This window comes from Cucumis sativus, chromosome 6 (assembly GCF_000004075.3).
Source record: "Cucumis sativus cultivar 9930 chromosome 6, Cucumber_9930_V3, whole genome shotgun sequence".
Classification (NCBI taxonomy): Eukaryota; Viridiplantae; Streptophyta; class Magnoliopsida; order Cucurbitales; family Cucurbitaceae; genus Cucumis; species Cucumis sativus.
This window is the reverse complement of record NC_026660.2, coordinates 21,742,946-21,767,359: the sequence shown is the minus strand read 5'-3', so window position 1 is coordinate 21,767,359 and position 24,414 is coordinate 21,742,946. Positions and strand designations below refer to the sequence as shown.

At 31.1% G+C, this 24,414-nt stretch overlaps 3 protein-coding genes across 3 annotated transcripts; 1 reads left to right on the top strand and 2 right to left on the bottom strand.

The window, feature by feature from the left end:
- Positions 1 to 1,333: 1,333 nt before the first annotated feature.
- LOC101215989 (chloride channel protein CLC-d) lies at positions 1,334 to 9,803 on the top strand. The gene is made up of 23 exons (XM_011659275.2): positions 1,334 to 1,911; positions 2,071 to 2,143; positions 2,466 to 2,687; positions 2,791 to 2,837; positions 2,937 to 3,035; positions 3,904 to 3,978; positions 4,288 to 4,376; positions 4,737 to 4,877; positions 4,960 to 5,030; positions 5,133 to 5,212; positions 5,328 to 5,477; positions 5,607 to 5,666; positions 5,766 to 5,840; positions 6,023 to 6,174; positions 7,083 to 7,218; positions 7,303 to 7,431; positions 7,694 to 7,771; positions 7,844 to 7,899; positions 8,010 to 8,093; positions 8,196 to 8,352; positions 8,469 to 8,570; positions 8,674 to 8,720; positions 9,118 to 9,803. The coding sequence occupies exons 1-23, from the start codon at positions 1,735 to 1,737 to the stop codon at positions 9,209 to 9,211; spliced, it is 2,394 nt and encodes a 797-aa protein (XP_011657577.1). The 5' UTR covers positions 1,334 to 1,734; the 3' UTR covers positions 9,212 to 9,803.
- Positions 9,804 to 11,015: 1,212 nt separating this feature from the next.
- LOC101216229 (mavicyanin) lies at positions 11,016 to 13,024 on the bottom strand. Its single transcript, XM_011659274.2, has 2 exons — positions 12,777 to 13,024; positions 11,016 to 11,643 (listed from the first exon to the last, which is right to left on the bottom strand). Exons 1-2 carry the CDS (start codon positions 12,958 to 12,960, stop codon positions 11,270 to 11,272), a joined length of 558 nt encoding a protein of 185 aa, XP_011657576.1. The 5' UTR covers positions 12,961 to 13,024; the 3' UTR covers positions 11,016 to 11,269.
- A 4,885-nt stretch (positions 13,025 to 17,909) lies between these two features.
- LOC101215746 (sugar transport protein 13) lies at positions 17,910 to 23,589 on the bottom strand. The gene is made up of 5 exons (XM_031886638.1): positions 23,368 to 23,589; positions 22,443 to 22,762; positions 20,389 to 20,513; positions 19,003 to 19,507; positions 17,910 to 18,719 (listed from the first exon to the last, which is right to left on the bottom strand). Exons 1-5 carry the CDS (start codon positions 23,501 to 23,503, stop codon positions 18,189 to 18,191), a joined length of 1,617 nt encoding a protein of 538 aa, XP_031742498.1. The 5' UTR covers positions 23,504 to 23,589; the 3' UTR covers positions 17,910 to 18,188.
- Positions 23,590 to 24,414: the final 825 nt, after the last annotated feature.

The window sequence follows — 24,414 nt, the reverse complement described above, 5'->3', positions numbered from 1 at the left end:
GATTATAATTTTATGATTTAGTGACACTATAAAATTTAGATGACACCATTATATACTTTGTAACACTCTTTCTAATAATAATATTACTATAAACCTTAGATGACACCATTATGTACTTCGTACCACTCTTTCTAATAATACAATTATTCCTTTGCCCTATTCAACCTTTTGAATGCCGATTTCAAAATACTACTAGGAGTCCTAGAAGGATCTATTTGGAATAAATTTTTAGGTAAAAAGGAATTGTTCTTAAGTATTTCCTTAGCAAACTAAATCTTAGCAATTACAAACCCAAATGCTTGTGTTGGACAATGACAGTATTTGTTGAACAAGACCTGAAGCCAAGACTTGGACCATATTGCATTGGAGTTTTCCTTTTGTTGAATTGTTTTTGGAAATTATTTTATTTTGATAGCATTACTGAGGATTTGGAATTTATTGGAAAATATTAATCATTTGACTGACGTATAACTTAGAAGATGGAATTTATTGTTTTTCTTTAATTAGAAAATGACCTAAGTTAAGAAAACAAAGAAATGAAAGAAACTCTAGACTGCGACATGCCTACTGAGTTTTATTTTTTCATAAAACTTTATAGTATTTATTTTGACTATTTCAATTGAACAAAAAAAGAAATTTACACGATATAACGTATTTTAATATATTGTTAAATATTTTAAAAAGTTTGGCTATTTAAAATAGTTTTCTTATTTATTTATTTTAAGATAATGTCTTGCATTTGAACAACTCGTTTCCTTTGATAATTGGGAAGTGTCGAGGACATTTACTTTTTCCAAAATAAAGTTATAGTGGAACTTTAGTGAAATGATAATGATATTTTTCTTCTAAGAAAAATAAATTTTAAATTAGTCAGAAAGATTTTGAACTTTCTTTAGAAATAAATATCAATCTGTTTTTTATATTAAATAATAAAAACTTATCTAACATATTAATGGAGTGAAATTTTTGTTTATTTGTTTCAAATGGGTCATTATGTAATTTGAATTTAATTTAATGGGTAAAGTATTGATTTTCCTCTTAAACTACAAATCTTCCGCCTTGCCATTGTTAAGAGAGAAAAAGAAAAATTAAAAGATTATCTTAATATAGTGTGAAAGTTCAAAATTAAAAATGATTTCTGATTTCTAAAGATGTAAATCGTAAATTTGTGAAAGTCTAAGAATTCAATTGAAACGTACGTACGTATGACTACGTTATGTTTACAAGCTTTAGTATTTAGAATGAAAGATAGCTTTTCTCAAGATAGAAATTAAGTTAATTTCACAAAATTTATTTTGCATTAAACTTTTAGAAGGAATTTTTATTATTTACTACTTCTAAATATTTTGGTGGTACGGTTGATTTGTAGTTGATTCCAAATCTTAACTCTCAATCTTCTTTCTAATTGATTTCCACTTCTTCTTGATTCCATTGAACCCGGAAGACGGGGAGATCCACAGATATAGCTCAATACCCAACTCTGTTTTTTTTTTTTTTTTTTTTTTTTATATTCTCCATTTCTTCAGCTTCAATTTCGTTTATTACGATCTCGATTCGCTATTTTCAGGGATTCTTTTCTCTGGATTTCGTTTTTGAAAATTTTGAATCCGACCCAGTATTTTGCGGCTGTATCTGATTTCCAATCCATTACAAAGTTCGAGTTTTTGAGTTTGATTTTACTCAAAATTAGGGTTCATTTGAGTTTGTTTAGGATTGGATCAGAATTGATACACCATGTTGTCGAATCAGCTTCAAAATGGGATGGATAGAGCAAAAAACATGTGGTCTCTTCTTCCGAACACCGACGAAAATGAGGATGACCTTCTTAGTATCTTGAAGAAAAACGATGGGGGTGGTGTCGAAAGCCTTGATTATGAGGTTATCGAGAATTATGCTTACTGGGATGAACAGGTACTTCTATTCTGTTTTGTGTCTGCTGGTCTTTGGAAAATTCTGATTACTTCAAAGTTTCTTGTGTTCAGTTGAAAAATAATTCTTTATTGTGAAATGATGCTTGAGCGGATGGTGTTTTTATGCTTTTTCTCACGATGTGTGTCTGGTGTTCTGTAGGCGCAAAGAGGGAAATTATTTGTTGGCTATAGTGTGGCAGTTAAGTGGCTGTATGCCTTGTTCATCGGTATTGGTATGATTACAGCTTCCCTTTTACCTTAACATAATCTCCATACTTCTATTTACTATTACTCATGTTTAAAAAGTGAAAATATACTTAGTTATTTTAATTTATGGATAAAATAAGCGAATTTGTCTGATATATGTGGTTTATATGATCCTTGGTTTAGTTGGAGATGTTAATCTAAGTTATTGTAACTATTAGTAGTATGATTGAGCTGAAAGCATTGGACATTTTTGTGGTTTCATTTTTGCATAAGTTTATTTAACCTCCAAAAGCATCTGGTTGTTCTTCTTGTCATGTCAAGTTAATGATTTCTCTTGACTGCGTTCAGGCACAGGATTGGCTGCAGTTTTCATAAATATGGCTGTTGAGAACTTTGCTGGCTGGAAATTTTCATTGACATTTGCCCTAATTCAGAAGTCATATGTGGCTGGTTTTATAGTATACTTAGCTATCAACTTGGCTCTAGTATTTTCATCCGTATATATTGTCACACACTTTGCTCCTGCGACAGCTGGATCTGGCATACCTGAAATCAAGGGATATTTGAATGGTATGACATATCATTGATGGCTGGCTCTTCATTTCTTTTCCCCGGTAAAATTAAAACAATTTTTTTGGGTGTTTGAAAGTTTTTCTTTTGTTCAAATGAACAGGAATTGACATACACGGAGTTCTTTTCTTCAGAACCTTAATTGGAAAGGTATAATTGGTAACCCCCCGTGTCCTTGTAGTCAAACCTTTCTGCACATATATTTTAATTTTTCTCATTTTTTCATTTTGAAATCTTGTTATATGTCAGATATTTGGAAGCATTGGTTCAGTGGGAGGTGGATTAGCTTTAGGTAAAGAAGGGCCTCTTGTACACACAGGCGCATGTATTGCTTCTTTGTTAGGCCAAGTAAGCTAGCACAAATTTCTTGGAGTAGTACTCTCGTGACAATTGATATTTTCAGAATCCAACAAGAAAGTAGATTTTATTAATCTATGTTTAGTTTAATTTGTTATGTGTATTTATGTTTAAGTCCTGTTTACAGACAAAGTTTTTTTGTTATTCCATACTTGTCTCAAACTCTGGTGCTGTAGTTGTTTGGTATCCATTTGAAATTGAGACTTATTATTCAATACTTTAATTCATGACGTTCAAGAGGCCTGGTATCTGTTTCCTGACTTAGTTGACCTGTATTATGAATGTGTCCACACACATATACATTCCATTAGTTTTCTTACCTGAAGGCTGCAAAATCATTAGTGTGGTTTTGCCGAATTTAGGGTGAAAGTTATTGTTTTCAATAGGCAGATTCCTGAGTTGTAGACTTTGAAGTGTTTAGAGGGGCAGAAAGGGATGCTAGTGATGTTTGGTCTCTTGTCAAATTCCTTGTTTTCGTCCGGGCTTCACTTTCAAATCCCTTCCTAACTATTCTCTAGGAAATATTATGTATAGTTGGATCCCCTTTCCTTAATCCTCAGTGGTTCCCTTCTTTTGTGGGCTTGAGTTTCTTTTTATGCCATTATATCCTTTCATTTTTTTATCTATGAAAGTTATTTTATTTTATTTTTTTAAAGGATGTATGGTGAATATCCGAAATAGGTCATGTCAAGCGGTTGTGACCTCATTACAGCCTTCCACCACCATATCCTTTGAGTTAGAAAGAAAAATCCTTTGAGATGAATTATAATTGTGTGGTTAGTATCCCTTCAGGGACATCTGATAATTCTTTAGTTAGTAAAACTAATGATTTTTTCTTGTCTGTTTAATTTTAAATCAGGGTGGATCTTCTAAATATCATCTAAATTCCAGGTGGTTACAAGTGTTCAAGAGTGACCGGGATCGTCGTGATCTCGTAAGTTATTTTAAGCATTTTAATTGTTCATTCTAGCTGTCCTACCTTTCTAAAACAAGCCGTGATTTAATATTACTTTCTGCATGATTATATATACACACACACATATTACTTAATTGTTATTTGTCTTAGTCTTATGTAATTGGACTTAGGAGAACTTGATAGCCCTTACTGGGTTTTTCTATACACAATTGTTTTCGATTTTATGCTAAGCCCACTTTCTTGTAGTGCTAACTATCAATGGTTGTAAAGGCAAATACCTGATTTTTTCTCTCTCTCTCTTTTTTTTTTGGGTTAACATTTTGAAAGGTTACCTGTGGGTGTGCAGCAGGAGTTGCTGCAGCTTTTAGAGCTCCAGTTGGTGGTGTATTATTTGCACTGGAAGAAGTAACTTCTTGGTAAACACATTTCTTCCTCTCAACATGTTTGAAGGCTGACTTATGTAATGATAAAATGTTCTTTCCTCATTTTGTTAATCCATGAGCAAAAACATATTTTGGGATCCTTGTAGTTTGGGTTGGAGTAGAAACATTTGCAGCTTTGAAAGCAATCATTTATTAATCTACAGGGATTGTATTCTTAGTTTTGAAACTATGCGATCAAGTGAAAAAACTAATCCAATCTATACTGCTTTTGGTTTATCCTCACGCATGTGTTGTTTACTTTTCTATGGGCTTGAGTGTGTAGAGCTCTTTGGCCTGCGTAGTATTATTGACTTGAGAAAATTGCATATGTGAATTTTGTATTTGACTTTGAAGGTGGAAGAGTCAACTTTTGTGGCGTGTGTTTTTCACTTCTGCTGTGGTGGCTGTTGTGGTGCGTGCAGCTATGGGATGGTGTAAGAGTGGGAAATGTGGACATTTTGGCTCTGGTGGTTTCATAATATGGGACATATCAGAGTAAGGTTTATAATCTGTTCATGCCTTCCATGCATGCCAATTTCTCCTTCGAATTTTTATTTCCTGATGGTTCTACTTTTAGTGGCCAAGAGGACTACTCTTTTGCGGAGTTGTTGCCCATGACTGTGATTGGGGTAATTGGAGGCTTATTAGGTCGGTAATTTTAGCCATACCTTTTCAGTTGGCCTAGATAAATTTCCAATTCCAGGGATTATGTTTTATCATTTATGTTTATTTTTTTGGTTATTCTTTTAGGAGCATTATTCAACCAGCTTACTCTTTATATAACATATTGGCGACGAAACCATTTACACAAGAAGGGAAACCGAGTCAAGGTGCACAAAAGTTTAATGATGATGATTGGTGGCTATTGTTTCTTCATCATGCAATACTTCTTCCCCAATTACTTCGATTTCACTCAAGACGAATTTTTTTCTTGACAAATTTCAGATCATTGAGGCTTGTCTCATCTCAGTATTGACATCAATTATCTCCTTTGGACTACCACTTCTAAGGCAATGTACTCCATGCCCCAAACCCGATCCGGAATTGGGAAATGAATGCCCAAGGCCTCCAGGAACATATGGGAATTATGTTAATGTAAGAACCAGTATTTCTCATCTTTCCCTCATTTAATAGGAGCTATTTACACTAGGAGTTTTTTTTTAGAGAAAATGCACAGTAGAAGTTGTTTGGCACTAAAATTTGCCTATTTGTTGCTATTTTCAGTTTTATTGCAGCAAGGACAATGAATACAATGACCTTGCAACTATCTTCTTTAACACCCAGGTTTTTCTTTTTTCATTTTTCAAATCTCTGCCAAGCATTTCCATTTCTCTGAGTAATATTTTTTTGCCTCTTTGGTTTCATTGTGAATTATTTTTCCAGGATGATGCCATAAGGAATTTGTTCAGTGCAAAAACAATGCATGAATTCAGTGCACGAAGTTTATTGACCTTTCTGGTAACCTTATTCACTTAGTTTAAGACATTATTTTCTTTGTTCACAATTCACGTGCTCTTTTGTTGAAAATAACCTTCATTTAAGAATTGATAAAGAATAAAATCACTAGTTGTGCTATATTATCATTAACTTAGTTATATGATTTGTTTTAAAATGTTCTGTTTACTCTTCTAATTTTTCAGGTTATGTTTTATACTTTAGCTGTTGTGACATTTGGTACTGCAGTTCCTGCTGGCCAATTTGTTCCTGGTATAATGATTGGATCTACGTATGGACGCTTGGTTGGAAAATTTGTGGTTAGTTTCTACAAGAAGCCTAACATTGAAGAGGGAACGTGAGTAATACTTATTCTGAGAATGCTTTATTTTAATCTATATGTTATTGTGAGAGAGCTGGAAAACGTGTGGGATTTGATGATTTTGGCCTGCCACTTTTCTCTTCCAAATTAAGCTATGTGGGTCATTTGCATGCCAATAGAATTCATGGAAATACCAAATATGACGGAAAAAGGGAAATACAAGATTTTGGGGAGCCATTCTGTTAGGTGTTGGGCCAATTGCTCAAGTTAATAGGGCCACTGGGCCAGTGTATATAACCTTTTTTTAATGAAGAATCCATTCTAGAAATAAACTGTATTCCAGCGCAAAGCAGCACAAAAAACCAAACTGTTAAGAGACTTCCTAACTGGAATCAAGATCTGGAATATATTGAATGATAACATGTTAACTACAAGATAAACCAAGTATCAAGGGGCGCTCAGAACCTTCACTTAAGCATACTAACCCAATGCTTAGATCACTCACAAATTGCCTACTTATATCACTTGCTAATACTAATATTAAGGTAGTACCTTACACAAACTTTCTCGAGATCTGAAAAGAGGCTTATAGAAAAAGAGTTGAAAATACTTGATTGACAGAAATCTTAATAGAGCTTTGGAAACAAAACTTATGGTATAGGGTAACAGAAATCAAAAGTTAATCGTTAGCAAATGAAAGCATGGAAGATCCCATGCATGTGCAAATAGAATATTGCCACAATTTTGAGAGAGAAAGAGAACCATGGGAAAGGGAAAATCGCCAATTCATGGACTATGTTTTCTGGAGAGGTCAGAGTGAAGTAGGCAAAGTGAATATTTGCAACAGTGCACGTTTGTGCTTCCTCTTCTTCTTCTTTGTCGTTTATTCTATCTTCATATGATAAAAACTGTTAACCTTCTTCAAAATTTTACTGGTTTTCTAGATATGCCTTGTTGGGTGCTGCATCTTTTCTAGGAGGCTCTATGCGAATGACAGTGTCCCTGTGTGTCATCATGGTTGAAATTTCAAACAATTTGAAATTCCTACCTCTCATCATGCTTGTACTTCTGATGTCCAAGGTAAGTCAACAAATTAAAAATTGAAGTTTTAACCGCTCAGCAATTATTTCCACGTGAGAGTGGTTATGTATATAATCACTTCAGGCTGTTGGTGATGCCTTTAATGAAGGCCTGTATGAAGAGCAAGCCCAGTTGAAGGGTATTCCATTACTGGAATCAAGACCAAAGTACCAGATGCGGAAAATTACAGCAAAGGAGGCCTGTGGAAAAAGGGTGATCTTACTCATTCCTTCAATTTCTTTCGTAGTATATTGAGTACAGAGTAATCAAGGCTTATGTTCAATTGGAACCCATGCGGAAAAAAAAGCTATATCAAGAAAATAAAAAATAAAGTTTTGTTTGAGTATGTGTATGCATGGAGGACAATTTGTGTGGCACAAAATAATTGAAGCGAGGGGATTGCATCTAATTATTTTAGATAATATTTATAGTATTAAATTTTTACTTACCAGTATGTCCTTTTCTCTATTTGAAGGTTGTCTCCTTCCCCCGTGTTGCTAAGGTTGCTGATGTTGTTAGTATTTTACGGAGCAACAGACATAATGGCTTTCCTGTGAGTAAAGCTAAATTCCTCTCTTTCTCCCCATCTCTTCACCTATTCTCAAGGCTATGCTTCTTGCTCTAGGTGATTGATTACTCTCGAAACGGAGAGACACGTGTCATTGGACTAATGCTTAGAAGGTATAGGATGAACTGACAAGACAACCAACTTTTTTCTTCCTTTTTTTTGGTGGGAGGGGAGGTATGATTCAAGCATCTCTTAAATCCTTACTACATAATCGTTGATGCAGTTACTTATTAGGACTTCTACAGTCCAAAGTAGATTTTCAGCATAGTCCCTTTTCTTCTGATCCAAGAGGATCTATATCAAGCAGGTAAATGGATACTTTATCTGAGTCCTGAGATTATAATGGAATCAATGGATGGGTTATCCTCATTTTTTCTTTGGGCTATAACTTATTCTTTTGAAATTTCAGGCACAATTTCAGTGAATTTGTGAAACCTGCTTCCAGTAAAGGAATTTCTATTGATGATATAAATCTTAGTTCAGAGGACTTGGAAATGTACATCGATCTACTTCCATATCTGAACCCATCTCCATATATTGTCCCTGAGGACATGTCTCTGACAAAGGTTAAAACTTTATTTGCTCGATAGTTTTGTTTGGTTAAATGTTATATAATCATTTTTGAGGGAAATGTGGTTTCGATAATCCTAGAATTCAAATGTTGTATTTTGCAATGGCATAGGTATATAATCTTTTCCGGCAACTAGGCCTGAGACACGCATTTGTTGTTCCCCGTCCATCAAATGTGGTTGGTTTGATTACTCGAAAGGATTTGTTGATAGAGGTAGTTTAGCTGCCTTACCACGTTCAATATTTCAAATACTGTTCCATATGTATGTAAAATACACAAGTTTGGACATTAATTAGATACAAACACCTCCTTGCAGGATAGCGAAGATTCAGATGCAATGGAACTACAATCGACTAGTGTAAGGTCTCTGACTCTCTATGATGCTTGTCTACCAAGATAGATATTTACGATAGGAATGTTATACTCATTGAGAAGTATGTGACATATATTATACTAGCTCCTAGAGCCTTGGTTTGAAATAAAACTCATAAAAAGGATGCATCTACTCACTCTACCCAGATTTCTTCCATTCTGTGAGACTTCCAAGATTGTGATGAGAAATGCTTGACAATATCTGTGTAGAATGGAAGCATTGATGCTTCTCTCAGATTGAATCTTATGATTTAGTCACTTTAGTCGCTATCAAAATGAGTTCGGCTAAATGTGCCAAAAGAAGTAATGTAGAAAAATCCTACCAATTGTATATTCTCTTCAAACGTGACTCCGTTATCTGATTCAATATCCGTTATGATGATGACAGAGCTCGTCGTCCAGATAGAAGAGTACATACAAGGAATGGGGATGTGGAGAGTCCACTTCTTAATGGACTTTTGGTCAGTAACACCGATGGCTGATAAATAAAATATCATGTAGCAGCTCCAAAGATTAAGATGGTCAGATTATTACTTATTTGTAACTTTCTCTTCATATTCCCATTAGGAAATATAATTCTTTATTGTTTACCAGTTGGGATTTGAATCCCAACCCTGGTATCTGCAGCATTATATTGTATCATAGAATGTAAAGATAGAGAAGAAAAAAAATGGCCGAGGTAACACATTCTGGAATATTGTAGAGTTGGTTAGTTTATCTTTGTGTTTTAACATTATTATTATTATACATATCTTGGTAGCAGGCTATGAAAATGTGGTTGATTGATGTGAGTGGACTTTGTAGGGACATTTGGGAATGGGAAAGAAAAATCAGAAATGTAAAGGGATTAAGATGGGAGACAGGGAAAGGGTGTAGCCAAAAGGAAAAAAAAGGGGAAGCTCTTAGGGAAATTTGTGGTGGGGATGAGACTGAATTGAACAAGATTTGGGAATGGGGAATCTTTGTTTGGAATCGAGATAAAGTGATCGTGGTTGGGAAAAGTTCTCTTTTATTTGAGAGATAAGAAAAAGAAACACATGATAATGGGAATAAAAAGTCCTTTTTTCTTTTGTTTCTCCAAATTGATTTTAGGTATGAAATGGGAGAATAATAATACATTCTTTACCTTATTGCCTTATTCTGCTGTCCTGTCTCCATCTCTATAATATAAAAGTGAAAGGAAGAATAGCCATCAAGAAACCTAATATTGTTATTGTTCTTTTGTGCACTTTTTTAATGGAAAATTTGCGTGAATTTATTATATTTGTTATAAATATATAACATATATATCTGTATAGGGTTTTTTCCCCTTAATCTTACAAACTATGCATTTTATATAAGTAGTTATATTGATTAAGTTATTTTAGTCTCAATTAAAAGTTGAATTTTCGCCCTCATATGTGGTGTAAGTTGGGCCAAAAAATTCTGTTTATATAATAGGTTAGAAGATATTTGGTACATCTGAAGTTCGATGGAAGTAACATTTTACAGTGGAACTGATAGTTGGAGTAATGACTTTAGAAAAAGATTTAGATATCATTCATTTTGTAAGATTGATTTTTAAACAATCAAATTTATGTTTGTTCATTGCTTACAATTAAAATTAAATTTGTGTTTGTTCAAACTCTTCGAATGGTTTTCATATACTTAAAATTAATCTTTAATAGTAATGCTTGGTTAAAAAATTAATTTAGAGTTAATTGATAATTGTACTCACAATTTAAGAAATAATTATTTAACATGATTAGTAAAGATTTATTTCTATTTATTTTATTGTTAAATTCTTATATGTATGTTGATATATAGAATATATATATTGAATGAGACCTCGTAACATATGTAATTGTTTGTCATATTTTATTCCAATATTCAAATTTTTTTTTTTAAAAAAATCACAAATAGCAAATGACAAAAATGGAATTAGATAACCCTTTTGTGAATAATCGATCTTCTAAAATTATTTGAGATGATTTTTTTTAAAAAAAAATCAATTTTAGTTCACAATAAAGAGAAAGTGATTTCAAAATCGCTTCCAAATATATCTCTTCTAATTGTGATGGAAGTATTTTCAAATTTCAATTTTTATAAAGTTATAACTTATAATTTGTGGCTTATATAAAAATTAGAATAATTATCTTAAATGAACAGAATTTCTAAAAAAATATTTACAAATATTTACAAATATCAAAATCTCATTAAAATAACAAAAAAATCAAATACACCATGATTTGACCAAGTTAGGCCAACTTGAACATAGCCTACTAGTAAATGAGAAGGAGACAAGAATTCCATTATCAGTAAACACAAAGCATTCACAAACTAACCAATTAACCATAGTCTCCTCCCAAGATGAAAACACCAATTTCATTATTTCCAAACTACAATTATTCAAAATAACAAAAAACATATGTATATATAAAACAAAGACAACAATAACAATCTGACACTACAAAATACAAAAATCTGCTACCAAAAAAGAAAGCTTTGAAATGTAGAATTGTCTCTCTTACCCAATAAGAAAACCCAAACAAAACCTTGGGTTAAGCAACAGCCCCAATCACCAAAACAGACAAAGCCAAAAACAACAGCTCAAAGCCAGCACTGACGCGCGAAGCAGCAGCTTTCGGGGCTGGTGCAGTGGGGGTGTGGGCAATAGGGACAGAAGGGGAGGCCAAGGCAGAAGGCTCGGGGGCAGCAGCGGTGGAAGTGAGGCGTTGGACATTGATATCGACCTTCTGGCCAGCTTGGCAGTGGCCGGGGACGCCGCAGAGGAAAAAATGATGGCCTCTTGTTTGAATGGTTATGGAGTCGTTGCCGGAAGTGTGAGTCTCAATTGGACGTGATACATTGCATGATTTGTACATCTCATGCGACACTCTCATTACGTTGTGGAATTTGGAATTGTACTCAAATACTGAAAAACAAACACAAAACCAATCATCTCCATTCTTTTCTTTTATGTAAAATTTAATTTATTTTCGATTACAACTCTGAAAAACTATTAGTACATTATACGACTTCTCCACTACTGACACAATAATATACTTTGGAAATTTGGTTATTTGTAATAATAATATTAAATTTCATCCAAAGAAATATAATATGTAAATATGTTTTAAAAGTTTATAGTACAAATGCTAATATTATATATTTAACAATCAACTTGCATTGAAAACTACATTTAAGATAAAACTAGACTAAAATTATTTGAATTAAACGAAAATTGAACAAACTGTATTTTAACCAAAAGTGTGAAAATTTTGGATTTAAACCCTATTAAAGCCAACCTATTTATTTACAATTATTCATGTTTGGTTCTAAATTTTAGAAATTTTTGCTATTGAAACTCTAAGATTGGATTGTAAATGTAAAAAAGTAAAAAGTTAACAAAAAAGGAGAATTATGGAATTTGGGAAGTAAAATAGTAAAGTGAATTAATAATAATGAAAGCGTGAGTGAGTGGGTGGAAAAAGGTTGTACAAATCGGCCCTACAAGGCCCACTATCACATGCGGCCCACTATCACATGCTTCAGGCCCACCTAATTGTTGTTGCTACTCAGTGCTCTCCTCCCCTTTCCCCTTTCCCCTTTCCCCTTTTCTTCTTTTATTTTTGGAAGTTTCTTTTAACCTTATTTTCCATTCTCACATTCTATCACCTTTTTCTTGTCGGAATTGTGTATATATATATATATATATAAGAAATCCATTTAAATTTGGGATGAGAGTTGAGATATATATAAAAGTGTTGTTTGGTTCCAATTTCGTCTATGGATCATCCTTCTATTGTCTCAACTTCAACATTCTTCGTTCAATCTCACATATCAAAGAGTTTCTCTAAGAAGTATGTTATGTTAATTACCTTTAAACTAAAACATGTAGTTAGATTACCCATCTTGATAGATGTGAGAAATTCCAAAACATGTGTTCAAAGATGAAATCCAATATTCAAATAAAAATAATAATAAAAAAAAAGATCCATGAAGATGAAACAAAAAAACCATGAAAATGGGTTTAAATTTTTCATGTTGATGAGAAATGAAAGATACCGATGACATCGCCGAGCTGGAAAGTCTTAGTAGCAGCCCATTGCTTGTAGTCCACACCTCCGATGATTGTCCAACCGGCGGCGTCTCCAACCTTATAAACTGCCCCCAGTGCCATCTCTGGCATCATCGTCATCATCGTCACCACCACCAACACCGTCGCCGTCACCGTCGCCGCAAAACCCATTTTCTCTATCTCAACTTTAACACTTCGATCAAAATGGGGTTTTTCTTTTCGAAAGATGTATGGATTATATATATATAAAGGTTAGAAAAGACTGTTCCTTTTACCATCATTTCAATTTATATAATATAAAAAGAAATCTCTTTTAATATTGTTGTGTGTTCTTTTAGGAAAAAAAGTAATTTTGTTTTTTTTTTCAAAAAAATACATTTATATTTTGGGGAGTGACCCCATTTTCGACCTTTGATCTTAAAATCTAAGAAAGTTTCTTTATTTCAATCTTTTCCATTTTCATGCAACCTATACGAATTTTAACTTGTGAATTAAAAAAAAAATTACATTTCCAACTTTAAAATTTAGATTTAATATTTCTATTGCATTTTCATTTTTAATTTCTCACTTTTGAATTTCATTTCATTTTGTTCTAAACCCTTAAAATTAGCCTTAATTTTCTTTCACTAAATATTCATTTGAAATTAATATTTTCAAATTAGACATGAAATTTGAAAATATTTATATTAACATTAGCAATTTTCCATAAATAATTTGATAGGGATGAAAAAATAATAAAATTCAATTAATTATAATTCTTTCGATTAATTAATATAAACTTGAAACTTATTAATCAAAGTTAAAGGACGTACCTAAACATTTAAATGGTGAAATTAATGTATCGAATAAAAATTATACTCAAAAGTATAGAACTAAAAAAAGGATTTTATTTTTCCAATATTTAATTTTGAAAAACAAATACTCTAAGAAAATGATAGTTGAGAAAAAGAAAAAAAAAAAAAAAGATAACTCATGAAGAGAATAGGTGGGATGTCATTTTATCAAAAAAATTTGAAACTGTTCAAATTATTATCAAAGGAAAATTCAGTAGATGAAACTGAAAGGGTTCCAAATCCAATAATAATAATTAATATTAGTTAAGAGTCATTTAATTCTTAACCATATTTTACATATTACCTTAATCAGAATTTATGTATTTATTTTGCAGTAAAATGAAGGTAGCGTTTTAATTCAGCCATTGGATCTGTCACAATAAATTAAAAAGAGGAAAATATTAATGGTTGTAATGATTTTGAGTTTAAAATTGAAAAATGAAAAATGAAAAATGAAAAATGATAATTTTTATAATTATTTCCTTTCCTTTGTTTTTTTAATAAAATGAAATAAAATAAAGTGTTCCCTTTCCAAACACCCTAATGGTTGGAGTTGAAAAACTTCAAAGGAAAGAATGGAATGTTTAAACCCTGCTGGTAAGTTGTCTCACTTATTTACTAACAAAATTACTATATTATTATTACTAAGGGTTAATTACAATTAGTTCGTTAACTTTGGTTAAAATTATTAACTTTGTATAGTTATTACACCAAATTTGAATTTGACCGTTTTGGCATTTGGTGTGTTTAAATGACCATTTTAAAAAAATTCAAATGATTGAAGAGTGTCTTCTTAGTGCTAATTGAGGCATCTTTGGAGCCATATGAGATGTTGTCTTTAAGTTAGAGCAACAATTAATTAGAAGTTGCTTTTTGCTCAAAACGTTTTTTTATTTTCAAAAAAAATTATATTGTGTTTATTTTATTCAACCAACTCCTTTTGCATATATATTATTTATTTGAATGCAACTGACATTTGAACTTTGGTCCAAAAAACTATATTTTGATCAATATAATTATCATCATTGATATCTCATTGATGATCATGAGAGAGGCATATATCACACACAATGGAATATAGGGATTAATTGATATATAATTTGGTGAAGAACTATAGTAACCTATTGGGTTGGTTGTGAGAGATTATGATAAATAAGGTAGATCCAAACATTATTTGTAAATGTGGGACCAAAAAAAGGGTATGTATTAATTGAAAATAAATAAGAATATAGATTTATAAGTTAGAACAACATTATCCTCAATAAAAACAAGCTTTTAGAAATGTTATAGGTAGATTCTAGAACTAAGAGTAAAATAGTTGAAGAAGAGCGGGAGAAGAAGAATAAACTAGGCATGACCTCAACCCCTACCTAGATCAAGCCTCTTATGTTAACTTGAGGACCAAAATGTCCGGCATTAGCTAGTCCTTAAGAATGAAACCCTAACTTGACTATCGCCTGATGTTGGGTTGGTCGACCTCGACCCAACAAAGATAATGATGATTTAGGCATCATAATCTTTGTTTTTTGTTTTAAACATTTTTCTTTTCCAACTTACAAATTTGTGGCTATTGTCATGTGAAGGTCAAGTTAAGTGTGATTTCCTTTAGATAAAAGGTGACATCAATACAACTAATTAAGTTAAAAGAGACATCTTTATAACAAAGATTTAGACGTCAAAACTAATGCTCTCTCGATACTCTCAGTTAGAACAATTGTCAGTGACAAGTAGTTATATGGATGAAGTTCTCGTTTAACAAAAGTGGTCAATTAACCTCATTGATTTAGTCTCCTTGTGATGAAATTTTTTGGATAAAAAACAAATCAATAGGTATATCTCACAATAATGTAAACTGTGTTGGTCATTCAAACCAAAATTTCATCATCGAACAAATTAAAGAGATTGGTTTAATAGAAGATTTAGTAGTTTTAGGACAAACAACATTTCATATATAGAAATAAGCGACGGTTAAATTAATTAAGCAAATTAGAAAATAGTTTGGAGAAAAATCAATAAGGAAAAATCGTTATAAGAAATTGCTAATGGTTGAGTTTAATTTTTTGGTAACAATAAACTATAATCAATTTGAATTCATAAGGCTCTTTAGATTACATCCAAATTAAATAGTTTAATTTTATGACAAAAGATAAACCAAATTTTAGTTAGTTTAAAGAAACAAAAGTTTGTGCACTTTAATTAGTAGTAATTGCTCAAAAATTAAGATGTGAAATCAGTGTCTCTTCTTAAAGAAAAAAGTTATAACAAATTCTAAAGTAAAATAAATAGAGATTTCATACACATAATTATGTATAATATCATTTTTTTCAAAGATATGTGTATAATATATTTCCTAAAAGATATATGTATGATATAATCACGTACTATGAAATAATTTAACCAGATTAATAAGATATTAATTAAGTCTTTAAATCTTCTTCACTACATTGTTTGTGATATATATAAACATCAAGCATCAAATTATTAGTTAGATTTTACTTTAATAATTTTAATGTAGTTTTAGTATTTTTCAATGTCATCATTTTTAATAACATTTATGTAGGGTTAATTTACTTTTTTTTTTTTTTTTACAATACACTAGGGTTTTATTGCAAGGTTTTAGATTGTCTAAAGTAGTTCTTGATGATGAATATTAAGTTTTAGCCTTTGTGTTTGTTTTTAATATTAGCTTTAAAGTACCTTCTTGAATTTTCCCATTTGTAGAGTGTTTGAATATCTTGGGGGCAAAGAACCTGTTTTTATTTTGATTTTAAGATAATATGTTTCTAACCCAATCCTTTTTAGGAGTGAAATCATATTGATTTTGCTGTTTTAGTGATTTGAGAATTAGAGGTTATCATTTCGAAATGAGTCTTAAATTCCAATTCGCTAGTAATTTCATATAAACTTGTTTGATTGGACTGGAAAGATCTACTTCTAACTATTAATTTTTTTAAAAAGCTTGATATTCTATGCGAGAACACCATGATCATCATTTTTTTTTTTTTTTTGCTACAAAAGTTAATTGATGTTTTAATTTGTTTTAGAAAGTTTTCAATTTTTTCTTAATTTAGAAAATGGGACTAGTTTTCATAGGCCAACAACTTAACAAACAAAACAAAACTCACTACCAAAAACCATATTGGCTGTAATGATACACAAAATTAACACCATCTTTCATGATCAAAGAGCAGCTTTAAAAAAATGTCAAATAGGCAAGAGTATACATAGATTTGTTCTTAGAGTGTTAGGACAATAGATCTTTCAGATATCTTTACAATGATATGATATTGTCTACTTTGAATATACACCATCCTCCTGCTATCTTATATATACACCAATTTTTACATGTATACCTATGATCATTTTTTATCTAATCGATGTGAAATTTTGGTCGTATTCCCAACATGAAGTTACCAAGAAAATGAACAAAATGCATCTTATCAACTTCAATTTAGGGATATATATATTACACAAAACTAGATTAATGAGAGTACGAAAACGGTTTTTTTTAATAATCTTCAACCTAAACCTTATAATTATAATAGTCTTATGAGTGAAAGTTGATTAACTCAAATAAACACATTTTCTCTTATAGGATATAACCAAAAGCGATCCAAAAACATGGGTCTCATTCCAAGTTTATTATTTGGTTAAAGAAGATGACACAATGGATCACTCCAAGAGAAAGACGTTTCTTTCATTATTTGGGTAAGGTACCTCCAAAGGAAATGAATTAAAGGTTCATTCCAAGAGATGAAATCTTATTTAACTAAGTATATATAAGCTTAGGAAGATGACCTAATGAGTCATCATTCCAAAAGATAATGTAATAACATATAACTTTAGAAATTAAACAAGGAAGAGGTCGACCAATAATAGTATGGTGGGTTGATGAAATCCACTTCTTTGACTTTCATACACACCTTGAGTGCCCTAGTTTGGGATGAGTGGGAAAGGCACCAAACTTAGGTTCTCAAGGAAAACCTAAAGAGTTCTACTATTGAAACCAAATTATATTACACACCAACTTAGATTAACCAACAAATGAGTTTTACTATTAGACCTAATTTTAGTAATCAAACATATATTGTGTACTGTTTGAAAGAAGTCATCTCCACTAGGATTCATAATCAGTGCATCAATGCAAACAAAAACGAGAGTCGTAATAAAACAAGTGTAAACACATGATATATATATATATATCCAATCCCTGCCACTTTAGTGATAACTTTCAAAACAACATAAAATTTCCAAAATTAATTAAATAAATTACTTTTCTGTTTACTGTTTCCACAATAAAAATAATTTAAAGTAAAAGATAAACAGAATAACGTTAACTAAAAACAAACACATTGGTATCCTTCTCCCCAACTCCCCAACTAATTAATTAACCAATTCATACTCTAGAAGGAAAACATTTGTTAGCTAATGGAGCTACGTTCACTTTTATCCGTCCAACTTTGTGGTTGAAAAATTTGAACCACAGCTTACCATGCATGAACTTTTTCTCTGGGTTGTTTTCTTACCCGACTAGTAGATCAATAATATTTATTCTAAAATCCTAATTTACAACTGATACGAAACAGAATTAAACCCATTTCCATTGCTTGTCCCATTCTTAGCCTTCTCAAGTGGCTTTACAGTTTCCTTTGCATAACGATGGTGATTCTGACCCTCGTCATTGTCATCCATAAACCTCTTCCAGAGCCAGTGTTGCTTCCAAACCCTTTCGGTCATCTCTTCAATGGGAATGTTCTTAGTCTCCGGTAGCAAAAACAAAACGAAGACGGACATGACAAGAACCCAACCGGAGAAGAAAAGAAAGATACCAAACTTGAAGTGGCAAAGCATGGAGAGGAAGGCTTGAGCGATGGCAAAAGTGAAAAGAAGATTGACGCATACAGTGATACTCTGTCCCGCCGATCGGGTTTCTAAAGGGAAAGTTTCACTTGGAATTAGCCATCCCAAAGGACCCCATGACCAAGCAAAGGAAGACACAAATGTGCAAACCATTACTACCACCACTATGGCTAGTGCGTTGTGGAGATTGTTTGTATCATCTTTCACTTTGATTCCCAAGATTACTGCAATCACCACCTGTTACATGATTCATCTCACAATTTAGATTTAATTACAAAGATAATACAAGGCCTATATTTGAACTAAAAGGCTCGTAGTGTGTTAAAAAATGTCTAATAAATTCATAAACTTTTAAATTAAATACAAAATAGATGTCTTAACTTTAAAGGATAAATTACATGTTAAATCTTTGAACTTTGTGATTTTTGTATCTATGTGGTTCTTAACCTTTCAAAAATGTCTAACATGTCCCTAAACTTTAGATTAGTTAAATTTTTTTAAAAAAAGATATATATAATACCTGAGAAATGAACATCTGAACACCAGCTTCAAGCAAAAGAATGCGACGGCCAAGTTTATCAACCGAATAAATGGATACAACAGTAGAAACAACGTTAACAGCTCCGGTGATGACCGCGGAGTAAAGGGCGGCATCGTTCTTAAAACCCAAAGTATTAAACAACACCGGGGCGTAGAACATAATGGCATTAATTCCAGTGAGTTGTTGGAAGACTTGGAGTGCGACGGCGATGATGAGCTGCGGTTGATTCCGGCGCTTGAGTAAGTTTCTAAATGGGTGTTTCACTTCTTTTGCAATCCGGCTCGCCTCGACCAACTCTAGAAACTCCGGTTCGACGTTTTCGGTTCCTCTGATCCTTCTTAGAATGGCTTTTCCTTCTTCAAGACGACCTCGTTCGATCAAACTGTTTGGCGTTTCCACCACTAATAGGGCTCCAATCGTGAGTAAACCGGCGGGAACTCCGGCTAATCCTAATGATAATCTCCATCCCCATCCATCTTTGATTCTGAAATTCAATTTTCATTCGTAAATTATGGTTTGTTAGTAATAATCTTACCCATTAGGCAATAACCTAAAACAATTGATTTTTAAGAAATTGTTTTAGTTGGGTAACATTTAAATTGTAGTTTCAAAATGATAATATTTTAATTAGTCTCTAATGTAAAATGAACATTAAGTTTTATGATGTAGTTCTTTTATTTTTTTAGAAATATTGAGTTTTTTAATTAGTTTATCAGTTTATTTATAAAAAAAAAAAACTAATTAAATCTTATGACCTATTAAAGTTTGGTAATTAAATGTTACAACAAATAATAATAATAATACTAAACGGTTACAAACTAAAATTAAAAAGGAATAACTTTTTAAAAAAATAAACCAAATTTACTAACAAACCACTAAAAAATAAAATTTATTATAAATATTTGGTAAAGGTTCTATTTTTAACAATTTTTTATTAAAAAATTCATAATTGAATTGTTATGTATGTGGAAGTTTCAGAAGTAAAAGTAATTTTTAGATAAAATGTTTTTGGTCACTTTTATAGAAATAATAATTCTGTTTCTTTAACTTTAAAAAATAACAATCTAGTCATCTTCTTCAATAAAAAAATAATCAAAATTAGTGAACTTTTATTACATATAGCTTTGTCTATATAATTTTTAAATAATATTTTTTACTATAATTATACTATTTTGGTATATTTTTCAACTTTTTATTTATTTATTTAAGGATTGGTATTTTAAAAAAAATCAAAATCTACTAGTCTATTCCATGAATTTATTTATTAAATTAGAACTTCGAAGTAAACATCTGGAGATAACACGTGTGTTTCAAAATAAACAAGAAAAGGAAAAAAAAAAATTGAATAAGAAGAAAGAGACTGACTTGGCAGTTCCGTAGTTGATGAGACTGGCAAAGAGAATACCAATAGTGACGTTAAGTTGGAATAATATATTGAGTCCGCCACGTATTCTCGTTGGGGCAATTTCCGATAGAAATAGTGGCACTGCCTGTAATTATTTTTAAACCTTAAATAAATAATCAATTTTCATAATATTCATATTTATTTATTTATTTTAGATTACACCTATTAAAATTTATAATTAATTATCATTTAATTTCCCTCCCTAGATAGTACCTACCATAATTCTTGCCCCCCCCCCCCAGCTAACCTTTCAATTTTATTATTTTAAACTTACAATTATTTATTTTTGCATTCATGCATGATATATATAAATATCTTCTGTTTTGTATGTGGATATCTTTTTTAAAAAAAAAAATCATTTTTGTATTTACTCATTTGAATACAGACTTGTATTACAATATAGAAATCCAATTATTTTGAAATCAGTCTAATAATTTATTATATTATATGGCAGTGTTGTGTGACATTGACTCTTTGTTCTAAATAAAAGTTTTTAGAGTTTATCTAGTGATAATAAGGTTAAAACAAAGTTATTTAAAACTCTTTTTGTTTTATGATTTGGGTATTTCATGTATATAGTAGGTTTAAAATTGTTTTAAAACACTTCTTTTTTAGTAAGGTTAATTTCTACCTGTTGAGGTACAAATAACAAAAAATAATAAACTTAAGTTTTGGTTAAAATATATTTTTGTCTAGTCTTAAGTCTCAATACTTTTAATAATTCTTCAATTCAATTCCTAGTTTTATTAATCATTAAAAATTGCTATCTATAGCTTTTTTTTTTTATACCAAAAGACAAATGTCAATAATAAATTTAAAATATAAAGATTAAAATGGTATTTTAATCTATGATTTTTAAAATATGTGTTATATAAAATAGTTAAGTTTTATAGATGAATAAATATAACACAAAGCAAAAAGTGGGATTTATTTAATCTCAATAGTCAAAAGCACCTACCAAAGATGCTAAAAACACAACTAAAGATGCCTTAAATAGTGGATTTAATTAACCATTAGAAGCTTGCCAAACTTTTAGAGAATTATTAAAAAAATCATACACACCTTCACGAAGTCTAATAATAATAAGAAATGGTAAATAAATAATATATAAGGGAATCAAAAAGGTGGCCAAAGTATCACGTTATTCAACTCAAAGACAAAACGACTTTCGAGATAGAGAAAATGATTTGGAAAGCAAAAGGGAAAGAGAAGATTCACAAAGAAGAAAAAAAGGCTCATTTGGTTGGTTCTCTTTTATCTATAAATCAATTTAAAATACTGATCTATTTTCATTTCTAATATATAATATTTTTTTCCTTTTTGTTTTTATTCTTTCAACGTAAGATATATATAATGTTAAAGAGGTTATTGTCACCCCACTAAAAGAGGTCAAATTTATGATGTAATAAGGAGACAAAATTGACTTTTAGGATCTAAGAATAAACTAGTTTTTACCACAAATTAGTTTAGGGTCCATTTCCTAATTACTTATGTTTGATTGTCTTTGTACATAGTAAACCAATAAATTTAGAAGTGAAAGAGAGGGTTTTGTTTGATTTTCAAAAACTAAAAAAAAATCCTAACTATTACAAAATAAGATCTTAAATATTAGATTTGCATTTATTTAGTAAGAACACAAAAAAGAAAATTATATCTATAATAATGTCTTAAACGACTAAAGAAGGACAAAAAAGTCTTAAGGACTAATTAAAAACAAAATTCAAAGTTGACTAGATATTTTGTGTTAGGCTAAAACATGAAATAAATAAAAGTAGTGGAGACTAAATTCATAAATTAACCAACATTAAACTATTAGTTTAGAAGACCAAATCTTAATTTTTATTTTTTGAAGTCACATGATTTTCTAACATAGTGGATCGGACCCCTTATATTCAAACGATTCCCTTTGTTGATATTAATTTTCATTTTCCAAATGATATTTTCGATTTATTTTTTAAACATTGTATTAAATGTTAAACAAATTAAAATGGCAGAAAACAGAAGAAGAAAATACCTGATTGGCGAAACCCACACCACAACCAAGCAAGATTCGACCAATGATGAGCATTTCGATGTTTTGGGCGGCGGCGTTGAGGGCGGTGCCGAGTATGAAGAAAATACCGGCGATCAGCATGGTGGGGCGGCGGCCAAGGCGGCGAGTGGTGTAGGAGGCGAAGAAGGTGGCAGTTAATCCGGCGAGATATAAGGATGATGTAAATAGCTGAAGGCCTTGGTTATCGTATTTGCAATAGTTACTGTCTCCTCCCTCCTCGATTCTCCGGTGAACCACCGGGAAGAATTTTTTCAAAAATGACGGCATCGACGTCACCCCACCTGTTTATTTAATCAAATAAAACGGTAAGGAAATCATTTCCTAATTTTCTTTCATTTCTTTCTCTAATTTCCACGGTAAAACTATAAGTTCATCTTTAATTTTTAATAGATTAAGGGTGTATTTGGATTCAATTCAAGAAAAAGATTGTTTTTATGTATAACATATTAATGAAAGTTGTCTAAAATAAACTTTAGAAATATAAAAGCAAGTTTTCAGAAATAATTATAGAGTACTTCTAGTTTTTTGAAATGGATTGTTTTCCAACTTGTAAGAAACTATCAAAATTTAATAATCTTAATGACTAAACTTGATTTTTTAAAAGTTGAAAACAAAATAAAAACTAACTTTTTTCCATTTAAAAGGACCAAATTTTCTTATATAAGGATATTTTAGAACGAGTCTGATCACCAAACAAATAACAAACATCCTTTTGACTTTCATTTCAAAAGGAAAAAAAATTCATTAATCATAATGACAATAATCCTATATTTTAAAATTTTAGACATACCGAAGTCTAAAAGTTTGTGATTTGGAAGAAAAAGTTATATTGTATTGACTCTATATTGAATAACTTTTATGAAATATTAGAGAAGAATTTACTCACCAGAAACACCAACGTCGTAACCAAACATGAGGCCTCCGGTGGCAGCCATTATACAAGAAATGATGACGATGGGAGTGATTTTGGCCTCAAACTCGACTCCTGTAGCGGGTGCCGTGGAGAATCCTCCCGCAGGCATGGTTGTGAAGTAAAATAGAAGAGAAACTGAAGTAAGAATAATGCAGAGAGAAAAATTAAATTGGAATGAAGAAGAGATGAAGGGTTTTGGTTGAATTTTGACGAGGGTGGAAATTGGGATTTTATAGGCAATGATAAGAGAGAAGGATGTTGGAGCCGTCAGTAGGATGTTTCCACGTGGTGATTTGGACGGTTGAAACTTATCGTAGACTGCTAGTCAACCAAAATATTTTAAGTTTGGATAAACCATGTGTGTGACTTAAAATTCAAACTAAAGTCTTAAATCCCTTTTAAAAATTAAGAATAATATTTTTTACCCAAAAGAAAATAGTGTTCCAATTTATTACAAGCTAATCAATCCAAATTAAACCTAATTTTGAGGGGTTGAAATTATTTACTGTGTTTATATTAAAATAAATGATTTTGTGTAGATCCAAATGTTATATTTACAACTCTCCCTCCCTTATTTATATTAAGATTTAGAGTTAAGTCTCTTCTCATATTCTTCACATTCCTTTTAAACATATTGAGTTCCTTAGCAAAACCAATGTGAGGGTTAGTCAAAGTTGAGGACAAGATGGCGATCCAAAGTCACAATTTCTTTATTCTTATAGACTAATCATGTCTTGGTATTGATCTAACTTTTTCATGGTATGTATCAATTTTTAAGATTTATCTCTTTGATCTAAAAATCACCAATAACATTATTATTATATACGTTATTTGAGTTAGTTTTGAAAATATATTTTATTACAGATGGAGCATATTAGTATATTAAAAGAAAAACTAAGTGAGAACATAAGTATTTTTCTTATTGGTAATTAAATAGTAATAGAGTTCCAATAGGGTGAGTCCACGTAAGTCAATTTCAACAACTCCCTTGAAATAAACCTCTTATATATATAATGAGTA